Source organism: Scomber japonicus, chromosome 6 (assembly GCF_027409825.1).
Source record: "Scomber japonicus isolate fScoJap1 chromosome 6, fScoJap1.pri, whole genome shotgun sequence".
Lineage (NCBI taxonomy): Eukaryota > Metazoa > Chordata > Actinopteri > Scombriformes > Scombridae > Scomber > Scomber japonicus.
The window spans coordinates 12,047,337-12,060,993 of NC_070583.1; the positions used below are offsets into that span (position 1 = coordinate 12,047,337).

A 13,657-nucleotide genomic window follows, 5' to 3' on the forward strand; every position below is an offset into this window, starting at 1 on the left:
ACATTAACATTTTAAGTGTTCAGCCAGTTCTATTATTCTGAGTGACTTATGGCAGATGCAGTATTAGAAGAAGAGGTTTGTATTTAATGTAATTAAATTTGAAGCTTAAGTTTGTAGCCTCTGTTCCTAGATTACCTACAGTACCCAAGACTAATCACTGAGCTGTAATCAGGTTGCTCTGTTGTAACTGTTGCAAATATGATTGGATATAAGTCCTCAACTAATAAATATTGTCAATTTCGATTACATGTTTGATTGATAAAATGTCACAAAATAGAGAAAAATGCCTGTCAAAGCCTCCACTGATGATGATGATGATGCCTCCAGTGATTTGTTTGGTTTGAACAAAACCCAAAGATTTTCAGTCTGCAATGATATAGAACAGAGAAAAAAAAGCAAATCTTCATCATACAGTTGGTAGCTTTACTTGAAATTTCACTTTAATAGTTAATATACCATCAAAATATTTTGTGATTAATTTTCTTTGATGAGTCAACCAACAATTTCAGCTTTAATGACATATCTGTAGAAGCCAAATGTAAAAATATGAAGTGTGAACTGGTTTCCTGAATAAATAAGATAATTGATGGTCTATCAGGGATGATTGTGTGTGGCAGGACTAGTTTCTAAATCAACTTCTTCCACGTCCTCAGTTCTAAAATGACTGAAAGGATAAAACATGCTAAAAAATGTTAAATGGTCAGTCTGTGTGTATGTGTGTGTGTGTGTGTGTGTGTGTGTGTGTGTGTGTGTGTGTGTGTGTGTGTATGTGTGTGTGTGTGTGTGACAGGGGTCAATTCTGACAACTGTACTGAGTGTGTCTTTGTGCCCCGATCCCACGCCGCTGGCACCGAGTCAGAGGAGAGAAAACAAGTGCACGTCTCTCACTGCCTTATTTATTTATATCCACCCGGTCCTTCCCATTAGCACTGGAGCCTTTATCAGCCTCTGTCTGACAGTAAAAACAATCATATTGCAGAGCAGCAAAGAAAAGAGGCCTGTCTCTCTCTCTGTCTCTCTCTCTCTCTCTCTCTCTCTCTTTCTCTCTGTCTCTCTATCTCTCTGTTGTTTGTCCTGAACTCACAGAGGCCTCCTGCTCCCATTCAGTATTTTATTAGTTTTTCCAGATGGTTCACTAAAGACTGACAGGAAGAAGAGGAGACAGAATGGGACAGCATGTTGTGAAGGTGATGAAACAGCTCGTCTTATAGAGCCATAGTCCTGTCAACTATAAAACTGTCCATTTTATTTAGTTAGAAAGGTCATGTTGTCTATAAAATACTGAAAGAAAGGTAGGTGGAGTCGGCAGGTAGACGATAAAAGTTGCTTAGTCTTTGTTTTTGTGAGGCTTCTCTGCATCTTCATGAAAAGTATAGCAGTGGGAAATAGGCCTACGTTAGATTTTATGATTGAAAGGATGTGTTTAGTGGCAGACCTGCACTGCTGAAATCTCAACACAAACATTATTACTGCACCATTAAAGAGCATCGGTCCTGAACCATTTAACTTCTCCTGTACAGTTAGTCAAAGCATGCTTCTGGCCCCCGAGCCTTTGGGATGGGTTCCCAGGCCAGCTTGCTAATCTTCTCAGTCACCAGGGCACACCGAGCAGAAGTATTTTAAGGGCTGGGTCTATTTGGATATCATGGAGTGAGCAGAGTGTGAGCCTCACAGTTGTGCTAGGCTAAGCAGATTATCTCTGCAGCCTCGTAGACTTTAACACAGAATGTGAGCTGCCTGTGTTGAAAAGGCCTGCGCTGGTTGAGTTAATGGTAACAGCGACACATCAGTCTATACCTGTAACTGAAGCCCAAACTACTAAATCGACCAGCTTGGACTCATTTTGGGCCACTTGGTAGATGTTGCTGTTGGTTTCCTGTGTGGTGGATGTGTGTATCGTGGTTATCTCATAAAGCAGGATTTCTTTAAGTGTTCTCAGCTTGAAACTTGGAATGTGAAGTGTCATGACTCAGCCTCATTAATAATGCATCACATCACAGCTTTTGGGGTTTTTCATAGACACAAGCAGGTTGGGAGAATCTTCTGAGCCTGCAGAGGACCGCATAATCCCAACGGCAATAATACACCTGTGGCTCCTTTTGCAACATTAGCCTCAACAACCATGTAACCATTAGCCTGTCTTTTGTCCCTCCTGTGTTCAGGTGTTCGCCTCCCGACCCACCGCCCACCACGGCCCTCACCTGTGTGTTGCGGTGCTTCCCTTGTGAGCCGACCTGGGCTGGCAGTCCCTTCTTGCACCGCCCGCCAACCCCGCCCATGGTCAGAATGACGCGCTCCAAGACCTTCCAGGCGTACCTGCCGAGCTGCCACCGAACTTACAGCTGCATCCACTGCCGAGCTCACCTGGCCAATCACGACGAGCTCATCTCCAAGGTAGCCGGGCAGCAACAATGGCACCAGTGACTCTAGTGACTTGACCTCATCTAACACTGGTTCCCCCTGGAAACTGTTTGAAAGCTGAATTTTACAGTGCATTTAATTTCCCAGAATATAATCTACAAGCATTAAAGGCAATTAAAGGACAAGCGCTGAAAATTAAAAGAGGTGGAGAGAGGATGAGGCATCATAAAAATAAACACCTGTATGTCTGCGTCAGCCGCAAACACACGATTTCATGCGGATGGATTATGTTATAAGCTGGTTTGTGAATTGGATTATGAATGCACTATCACTTTTTCCGTGTGCGATTATGAAAACACAGCTCACCTGTACACAAAGACCTTCTGCCGGTCGTAACAACAGCTGCGCTACATAAATCGGTTTTAATGTGTTCTTTCTGTAGCAGCTTGTGTTGCCCTGCTTGGCCTGCCAGAAAATAACTACATTGCTAGTGGTAAAGCTACTTAGGCCACGCCGTTGTGTTATAAGGAGTGTATTGGCAGTAACTTGGGAGACTACACACCAATTTAAAGTACACATACATATAGATTTTGTCCACAAATAATACCCAAGCAGAAAATGATAGCATAGCTTCTTGTTTCAGCCTTTTCATCTCTCTTTCATCTTGTCTCTGCAGTCGTTCCAGGGCAGCCAGGGCAGAGCCTACCTGTTCAATTCAGTGTGAGTGTCCCTCTCTTGTTGTTTTTCACACCTACCTGTTTGCAAATGGCTTTGCAGCTGGCGTTACGTGCCGCACAACATGGCAGTCATATTGTTTGTGAAGCGCCAGTGTTGTGTGCCTCGGAGCGCTGTCATTATCAACTGAATTGAGTGTGAAAATGAGGCTGTTTGAATCTATGCTCCGCGGCCTGGTGCCTTATCAGTATGCACTGTGTGAGTGGGTTTGAGGCAGTGACTCATTCAGAGTACATTATACAGTACATGCAACTGAGCGAGTTTCACTTGAGCCACTTGGACAGAGCACTTTTTAAAAACTTTTCTCTCTCGCTTCTTTCTTTCTCCCCAACTGCCCCCCTCCCCAACTGATTTTCCCTCTGTCAGGGTGAACGTCGGGTGTGGCCCTGCAGAGGAGAGAGTTCTGCTCACGGGCCTGCATGCTGTAGCAGACATCTACTGTGAGAACTGCAAGACGACCCTGGGCTGGAAATATGTAAGTGTCCTCCGGTGATTTGATGCACAGCAAACACTACACAAACTACATCCATGGTTAGGGGATGATCAACGGGGGGTTGTTATGAAAGCACGCCCCTAATTTTATTTGTACCCAAATTATATTTGGACCACCTCCTCTCTCAGGGTTAGTTCAGCTGTAGCCTGAATGAATTATTAGATTGAAGTCTCAGAAAAGATGGAGGCCAGAAGGAGAAGTCTTTATTTATCTTGTTTGACTTGTGATGGTTATTTGATGTTTTGTGGAAGTGAAAGACTTCTGATTTAGACATCTGATACTGTATTTATACATGCAGTATATTCCTTAGGTTTTATTGTAATAGACTTCATAGTAGATGTCATAGCAGTAGTGTTATTATACTAGATTCATATGGCTGATTTTCATCCCAACTGTCATTGCTGAGTGTTAAAGGGGACGTATCATGCACATTTCCGGGTCTATATTTATATTCTAGGGCTCTAATGGCCAATGGAACAACCTTAGCAACAAAGGTTACCAACAGATGGCCATTTGTGGGCATGTGTGAATGATCTGTAATCATCACAAGGAGGAAGTAGAGGTAACATTGCAAATGAAGCCCTGTCTATTGACTTGAGCATTGTACAAGTTCTGGAAATGTAACCATGATTAACATAGACATCTGACATTGTAACAGTGTAAAAAAACTAAAGTTTAGAAAATCTGATGATATGTCCCATTTAATAATTGCTGATAAATCTCATAAAAACTTGCATTGCTGTTGATTTTAACAGTTTAAATAGCATTAAAAGCCTCACTGTGTAACTGTGGCTAAAATTAGAGCTATACATTCAAAGTCTTAATACAAAGCAGTTTTATAACATGTCAAAATACACGTGCAGTATGTATTTAGTACAGGTAGTATTTTAGGTCCCATGGCAGGGTGAACTTAATAGGATGCACACATGCTAGCTGTCTTCATATATCAGCAGAGCTCAACATGTGCAGCTGTCAGCGGTGAACCCTGTCAGCATGGAGGTGAGAGTTTACACTATAGGGCGCGTGACTGTATCCTTTAGAGGTTAACATATACACACAGACACATACAATATCCATGTTGTTTTTCTTCTGAGAGGGCTCCATTGACCATCACTCTTTGCCTAACCTCTAACTGTAACATTCACAGCTACGTGTCTAACCTTAAACGTGGCTCTTCTCAACCTTCTGGGATAAAAATAACAGTTTTCCTTATGACGCCTGGTAAACACCTGGTGAACCAGCTTCACAAGTAGCTACTTTTCTGGGTAGTTTCTATTCCTGTCCGGACCCCACAAGGCAGAGAAAACACATGCGTGCACGAGCGCACAGATACCAGATAGGACTCAATGGAGGGCTGCCATTAATGTCAGTTGCAGTTGTGTTGATTTTCTGCAGTCGTCAAAAGTTCTGGGGAGAGTCTTGACCTACTGCACTTCTAAACCGAGAAATCTGATAACGTGCCTCTGTAGCTCCCGACCGAAATAGCCAAAGACAAAACAAGGTACAGACGCTCCACAGTGAAAGAACATTTGTGTGGGCCCACTCTGTGACTCTCTGTGTTTTTATGAGAGGCTAACAGTAAGTGAGCAGCTTTTTCACATGTGGCTGTTAATAGACTGTAAGCAGAAAGCGTCATTGATGAGCAACTGCGGTTAAAAAAATGCTCTTCAAACAGTTTTAAAAATAGGAGCTGTGTTTCAATGATGGCCTTAATATATGAAATGTTTAGTTAAAGTGGTGTAATAAATACATCACTTAAAACAGGAATATCATCAGTTATTTCACCGGTGGGTTTCCAAAAAGAGCTTTTCAAATTTGGATTTGGGTTTACCATCAGTTACGGTACTGTGGTCAGAAAAACACACACATTTGGGGATATGGGAGGTAGAACTGAATAGAGATGAGGTTGGATTAGCAAACAGCACAGCAACCACCAGCTGAGTGTTATCATGTGACCAGCATGGCTAAGACACACAAAACAGATGCTCCTTAGCACCCCTCTGCTTTTAAATCTTACTGTTGATACAATAGAAACTATTACATATATATAGAGGAAGAGGAATCAGCTGTTGAGACCCAAACATTTTCTTTTTTTTTAAAAAGGAATGACTGTGTGAAAAAGTAGAGTTTGACTACAACTTCATCTTCTTTTAACTCTCATTGCTTATATGGTGCTGTTAATAAAGTGGAACTCGATGTGTGTTTAATATGTCTCTCTGTGAGCGTCTGTAGCCTTTACATTAATATGACAGCAGAAGTGTTACGAGGTCTGACCTAGTATAATTGACTTTTTACATAAGAGTGACTCATGCAAGGATGTATATGTCTGAAGGAGCTTTCAACTTACTGAGTAACATTATCTCAGTCACCACAGGCCATTGACTCTTGTAGTCATACATTCAATATTTAGATATGTGAAGAAAATTTGCAATTATGATGTCAGTTGCTGCACTTATTGATGTATTTTACTTACAAGACCAACACTAAGTTGAGCTAATAAGCTTCTGTGAAGCTCAGACTTTGTCTCTGGCATTTTTATGAATTCCATTCCTAGAGGAATTTTGGATTAGATGCTAGATATATTATCAATACATGTTACAGCCTGCAATATTAGAACTCCACTTCTCTGCTGACTGTCTTGAGAATGAAACCTGTCACCTTTTTGGATTTGCTTGAATATTAGTGGTCAGAGAGAGATTTTTGCAAACATGAGGTATGGACATTCAGCCCGGTTAGAGTTTTGGTTCTGCAGACTCCTCTGCAGTGTTAAGTGACTGACGGTTATATAAGCAGCTTCCATAGAGCCAAAAGCAGAGACATGCCAGGACTGAGTCAAGGATTTTTATATGCAGCTGGAAAGACTGTCTTAAGCAGGGTTTTTTGTGCTTCTTGTGTCTTTTTCCTACACTATCTTGCTCTCTGTCAGTGATATAAACATGTCATTATTCTCTATCCATCTGTCATCTGAATGAAACGGTGCCTCTCTGTCTCTTCTGTCCTCTGTCACACCCTCCAGGAACATGCCTTTGAGAGCAGTCAGAAGTATAAAGAGGGCAAGTTCATCATCGAGCTGGCCCACATGATCAAGGACAACGGCTGGGACTGAGGGACAAGGAGCCGGGACACGACCACAGTGGAGGGGAGGGGAGGGGGCTGGGTGAATGGATTGACGGACAAATGGATGGGAGGGAGGGAGGTTGGGGGGTTGTGTGAGGTGGGTGAGTGTGTGACTTTGGTTTGGCTGATTTACCATTAACCTCTGTAACTCTCTGCCCATCCCTCCCTACCACAACTCTTGATGTAGACACACACGCACACATGCACATGCACACGCACACGCACACACACACACACACACACACACACACACACACACACACACACACACACACACATCAAGGTCCCAGACATCCCAGCTTGACAGAGAGAGACAGACTAGGCAGGCTTGTACGCAGCTAGCAGGACTAGGTGACTGGCCAGCAATGGTAGACGAGACAAGAGGTCTCTTTTTGTTACTGAAATGTGATTCGCTAACTCTTAATAAGGTGGCAACACTCCCTCTGAACCTGCAGGAACTTGTGTATGAGGTATTCTGACTTGTTTAACAGTAATGTTAAAACCAGTTATCAGCGGGTCACTCAGTGGAAATGTATCCAGAAGGACCGGATGAGCCCTGCTGGGGTTCATTGGCATTGCTTGAAGAGCTGATGGGCATTTGCCCTGTTCCCGACATGAATGAGATGACCTAAGATGATTATAGCAAATCCAGCTGATTGGGGCCATGCCAGCTGGGCCAGTGATGAGGCCTGGCACTGAGGCTTGGCGCAGAGGCCCGAGCACATGGGCGTTGGGTTTTGGAGGGTGGGGTGGGTGCAGGGATTGCCGCCCACCAGGCCGCTCACTGAACATGTAGGGAGGGGCAGCGGGAGGAAAGATCCTGATCCAATTATGCAGTGGGTTTGATGGATTCTGGCTGGGATCCACTCCATGCCTTGCCAGCGATGCAGCTCAGGACGGGGCAGGGTGGGCCGAGAGTGAAAGAGATACAGACAGACAGCAACTGACTTGTCCTAAAACCTTGCAGGAATTTGCCCTCGCAGCAGCAAGGCAGGTCGCCTGGGTTTTATTCACCCTTCAATACACAGAGTCATGTAAAGTGATCTAAACTGCTTCGTGTATGTCTGGGTCTACCTTTGTTACTTGGCCAGATAGAATTACACAACATAAGCGTGTCTCAGGTGGACAACTTTGGCTGGGATTCCCAAAGGTTTTGCGAGCACTGTGAGCATCTTTCTGCTGTTGTAGGTCAAAGCAAAGGTGAGAAGACTCTGCAGGCTTTGGGGCGGACTCATCAAGTGATCAGAAAACACAACCCCAGCTGCAGACAAATGACCTCCAAATACTTTGGTTTGAAGAAACTGTTAAACAAATGGCCACAATGCATGACTGGTTTCATGGGCCGAGGGAAAATGCAACTTAAAAAAGATAACTTTTTATGATAGTTACATGTTATTCACATGACCACAGAGGTGTGTGCTGTAGATGCATATGTATAAAAGGTAATACTCATCACTCTTAGGCTCTCTTTCAGTCTGGGATGACTGCTGTTTAACTGCTGTCACACTAGTTCTCCACTAACTGACCAGAAAAAAACACTATGACAAACCTACTGGGCAACATTATGGCGCATTGTACTGTAAAGACTTTATATTCTTCGGTCCTTAATGCTCCAACACACTTTTTTTGCCCAGTTTTAGATTTTGATTCTTGTTTTTTCCCACCTCAGATAGCTTAGTAGATATTCCCTGTGCATCATAGGTCTTTGAGTTATGACACCTGGATAATATTTGAGGTAACGTTAATGGGTAACATCGCTCAGGTACTATGATGGATAGTAACTCTCCTTTGCTAAGGCCAGGATCCTACTAAATGTGCTGAATGTGTTGTTCTCTGATGGAAATGTATTATTTTCAAAAGAGAGAATCCATTACTCCCTCCATCCTGTGGAAATGCATTGTTCATGCATGCACAAGCTAAACTTCTGGTCAGTTTTGTGTCAGTCGTCATCATGTGTTTGTGACAAGAAATGCAATGAAACCTTGTGCTGTTTATACAACAATTAGTAACCACATCCACAATCTTTCTGCAGCAACACAGAAGCATTAGAGATGTAAACGTGATCCTGGTTTGGGAAAGTATAAATAGTTGCCCTGTGTGTCATGCATTGTTTCCTGTTGCTGTTGCGAACATTGCCCTGGAAGTTGCCCTGCTCAAAACTCTCTAGTTACAACCAAATCTAAACCCAATAACTCTCCAGTAACGCTCAGCAACTGACTGCTCAGTCGCAGGCTGTGACATAAAACCCAGCACAACCAAAGAACCCACCCATCAACAATAAATTGACCAAACAAAAGATCTCATTTTGTCTGGGCAATGTGTTGCAAAAACAAGGGGGTGTGCATAGCTGAAAGCCAAGGTTGTGGATAGCCTTTCTCTGTGATATATATAATGCATTATGATTTTGTAAACAAGAGATCTTAATATATGAATATATTCTATTTACTGTATTCACCACGAGGATTACCATTCATGTCAACCTCTGTGTTACAGATTGTAAATAGTGTTAATGTATCGTGTTTTATCTATGATCTATATGATGATGAATGAATATGATTAAGGTCATGTCATGCTTTCTCTCTGGTACCCCACATTGGCTGTACAATACTACTTTTTTACTGAAAATGTTTCAATTTTAATGTCTTTTGTAAAGGAGGATGCTGATGTTGACTATATATCATTGGATCTTCATCTAATAAAATGCACCTTGATATCTGTATGGAATATACTGTTTGTTTCTTCTGACCCAGTTGTGGTATTGGGTGTGATGCACTTTAAAGGAGTGCTCCAACGATATACGGCAGCATTTCATTAAGTTCTTTGCTCAATAATGATCAACAATGATGGCTGGTCATATCAGACCAATTAAGGCTGTAGCATCAAAACACTTGGGTGTATTGAATTGAGCAAGGGTATATTTTATTGCTTATGAATTCAACTTTTCACCTGCAAGAGGAATATGTTATCTCTTCTTTCAAAAGTGACATAGCTTTGTTTTAAAAAACTCCCCTTAGAGCCACTGAGGATATTATATAACTGTTTTCATAGACTTTCTGTTGTAAAAAAAATGTGTAAAAGCTGTGGAGAGTCCCTTCAATCAAGGCGGGCCTTGTCTGTGACACAGAGAACTCGCCTGAACCTTACATGATGTTATATTTCACTTTTTAAAATTAAAATACACAGATAATAACAGCAATGGTGACAGAAATGACTGAATAATTATGATGTAGCTTTTTGTGTGAATTGGCTGCACTGTGACTTAACTGCGATATGCAATGATAACTTTTTATTGTCCCTATGGTAACAAATGCATCATCTGTTACTGTTGGAGTAATAGGGAAAAACAGTAGCAGTAGTAGCTTAGTTATCACCTCCACTAGTGTTTGTCATATCTTTATCTCAACACAGAAAATAATGTGAGGATGACGTTCATAATGTTTTTTTTCTGTGAGACTAGAGTGGATTTGAATATGTGTATATGTGTGTGTGTTAATGTGTGTGTAGGAGGGTTATGAGTGGGTGGGTTAAGAGTCACTCCTGTTAGTCATACATTAATCAGGCTTCTCGTCATGCTTACTTTCCTCTTCTCCCTCATCGCCTTCTCTCCTTCATTCTGCTTTTCTTTCCTCCCCCTCATCTGTCACTATCACCCTTCCTCTCCTCCCTCTGCCCTATGCCATCCTCTCTTCCCCCGTTGTGTTGTTTTCACTGATCCTCCTGGGATGGTCTCTCTCTGTCCGACTTGGCTAACCCACTCCAAATCTCACTGCAGCAGATGGTGCCATGTTTGCATTGGGCCAGGTCTCCTAGCAACCCTGTCTCTCTCTCTCCCTCTCTCTCTCTCTCTCTATTTCCAAAAGCAGAGCAGTGGAGGAGTTGGTGTCGTGCACTGTCTGGGTCTGCCATTCAAGCCCACCCCTTCGCTGTCTTTTTGATTGACCTGACCGCCTCTGTGTTGATGTCTATGTTTACGTCTGATTCTCTCTGTCTCGATGCAAAACTAGGGCGGGGGGCTGACTGTCTGGATTACTATACATGTGTAATGATTAAATGTGATGTGTAAGATAGGCAAAGCAGGACAAAGCAACCAATGTGATCACCCCTTCCCCAGAAACAGAAACATGTGATATGTAACCCTGTGTGACCTAGATTTTACAGATGTTCACGTATGTTGTGATGGCTGGGAAAGATCACATTTGGGTCATGTTGGGTTTAACGATAATGTTCCCCACATTTATGGTATTTGCAGCAGCTGAAACCTGCAAGTGTAAGTCTGTATATATACTTTGATTTTATTACCATTTTTATCATGACATTATTTAACATTGAAAAACTGATGTGTCTGCTGAACAACAACATACAGTCTGCACTACCCAGATAGACAAATGCACACACACACACACACACACACACACACACACACACACACGCACACACACACATGCACACATGCACATGCACTGTACTTTACAAAGACAGGAGGGCAAATAAGGACTCACATCCTGACATGGCATTTGGTTCTTGTCCTTTCATGCTGCCTCTGGCCTGTGGACACACTTACAAACCCAAACTCAAACACACACACATACACACACACACACACACACACACACACACACACACACACACACACACACACACACACACACACACACAGAGAGAGAGAGAGTTGTATCTGCCTACACACAAGGACCCTAAATATAGCTGGTTAATCTCAGTTTTATCCAGTGGTGGAAAGTGTTTATTTCAATTTCGTAATAGTTTGCACCCTTTAAAACAAGGATTAACATGAATCTGCTTCAGGGATTATAATGTAGTCTTAATAAAAACTCCAAAATGAGTTAATCATACTGTAATAATACTCTCACTTTTGCATGGCAACTGTTACTTAAGTATAGGATATAAATACTTCTATGCTATGTCTATGTTGACAGATTGGTATGACATGTAACAAAGATCAACTTGAATGGCTTGAACCACAGACTTTGAAGCTACAGTATGACTACTGGGGCACTCTACACTATGGTTTTAAAATGATATAATTGAGGGGAAGTATAGTGGGATTTACAGCAGATAGAAGGAAACAACAAAGAAACATTATGCAAGTACATTTATATTTTCAATGAATATGGAAGTACTGAAAAAACCCACATGCATCAAGTTAACATAAAGTAATGAAAAAAATCCACTCTTTCTTTTTCTTTTATACTCTTTAATTTAGTCATGATTCCTCACTGTAGTAACTTCTCAAAAAGATCAACTTGAAAAGACCAACACAATAACAACTACATTTGCTATATAGTATACTATAATCCACTTTTTCTGCTCCAAATTGAAACTAAGGACCAAGTTGTCTTTCTCTTATTAATTATGCATATGTCTTAACACTTATTTTATTAACTATTTACAATGAAACAAGATGCTATAATGTTGCCAATTGGTTCTTTCACCTTCAAACTTTCAGTTTTAGGCATTTCGATCTTCTTTCCTTCCCTTTAACCTTAGTTTTGACTGAACTCTTCGATCTAATCCTAAACTCAAGGCTGAACCTGAAATCTTTTTCCACTTTTTTATAATAGCGTTGAAACATTTTGTCCTAGTAGATACAGAAATTCAGGAGTGCACTCTCACAGAAGCATCTAAAGCCTCTAATGGCAAACAGAGTAATCATCCATCATACACAGACAAACAAACAGTCACACACACACACACTCACACACAAAACCACCACTGCAACACTTTAGTATTGCTGAGGGGAAAACACAATACAAATGGAAGCCACAAGCCATGTTATGATGTCTCTGTGCCTGATTAATTGCTTTAATTTACTTTTCCAGCTGCATCGCGCAGACAACACAAATACGTAATCATTCTCCTTGACGTCTGTTGACTTGTAGCGCAAAGAACAACAACTGCTGCTTCATGAGAGCTCTTTTTTTTTGGTAGTTTCAGTAAATAAAATTGTTAGCTTACTTGTAAAGGGTCCTCTCATACAGTACATCTAAGTGGCACTATTGCCAGACATTGATGATCGATAGGAGGCTGTGAAGCGTCCCCAGTGGATCGTCTGAACCAGCGTCTAAGAGTTGTCTTTGTGCCTTCTCTGTGAGAAGAATTATTGGACCCTGAGGGAAGCAAAGTGTTGTATGCTTGTTTGTTTACTCGGGTAGAAGTGCCCACAGCCCACAGAGCAGAGGGGAAGGCTTTTTTACTCGTTCTGTGACCTCATATCTGTATCGAGCACTCAAGAGCAGGCTGTGGCCGGCCTCGCCTGAGTGCAAGCACCAAACAGTGCATTCAGAGGCCTTCAGTGAGGACAGCCTGAGTGATAACACTTTGCTGTTCAGAAGTCTGACAGACTTTTAAATAAACAGTCAGAGCATTCAAATGACTTTACAAAACAGGAGTCCTTTCTTTCAGGTGTCCTTCAGTCACAAAAATTAATCAGCAGTCCTCTAGCTGGACTTCGGACATGCCCAGGATCCACCAGGTGAACTCATCTATGAACTCTGAGCAGAATTTTGAAAAACTTCAGCAAACTGCACTCAATATAAAATATAAGAAAAGGCCTAAATAAGATTTTGGATGATGTACGTGCAGACCTAAAGGCTTCCACAGGATGGAGGATGGACTTTTCAGTGAAGTAGTCCAGTTCAGAAGTTGGGCAAAGTTTAAAGATGACAGGAAACAAGTGGAGCGAGAGCCAATGAATGACATGCAGACATGCCAGCCCCTGTGACCGACCAGTACTTGCATATTCATGGTTTCTGGATTGTTACATGAGGAAGAAGGGAAATATGTACATTTAAGGATTTGTAGTTAGGTAATAAAACCATACCAGACACAACATAAACATTACATAAAACATGTCTGCAAAATGTTACTCTGGTTTGGGTTTCATGGCTTCTTAATACAGTTGCTTGTTTTGACCAGGTGTTTTAGGAGGAATGT

At 41.8% G+C, this 13,657-nt stretch overlaps 1 protein-coding gene across 1 annotated transcript; it reads left to right on the forward strand.

Annotated features, from left to right (window-relative positions):
• The first annotated feature begins 2,191 nt into the window (after positions 1-2,191).
• On the forward strand, positions 2,192-6,695 carry ypel2b (yippee-like 2b). Its single transcript, XM_053321088.1, has 4 exons — positions 2,192-2,394; positions 3,038-3,081; positions 3,463-3,571; positions 6,606-6,695. The coding sequence occupies exons 1-4, from the start codon at positions 2,278-2,280 to the stop codon at positions 6,693-6,695; spliced, it is 360 nt and encodes a 119-aa protein (XP_053177063.1). The 5' UTR covers positions 2,192-2,277.
• Positions 6,696-13,657: the final 6,962 nt, after the last annotated feature.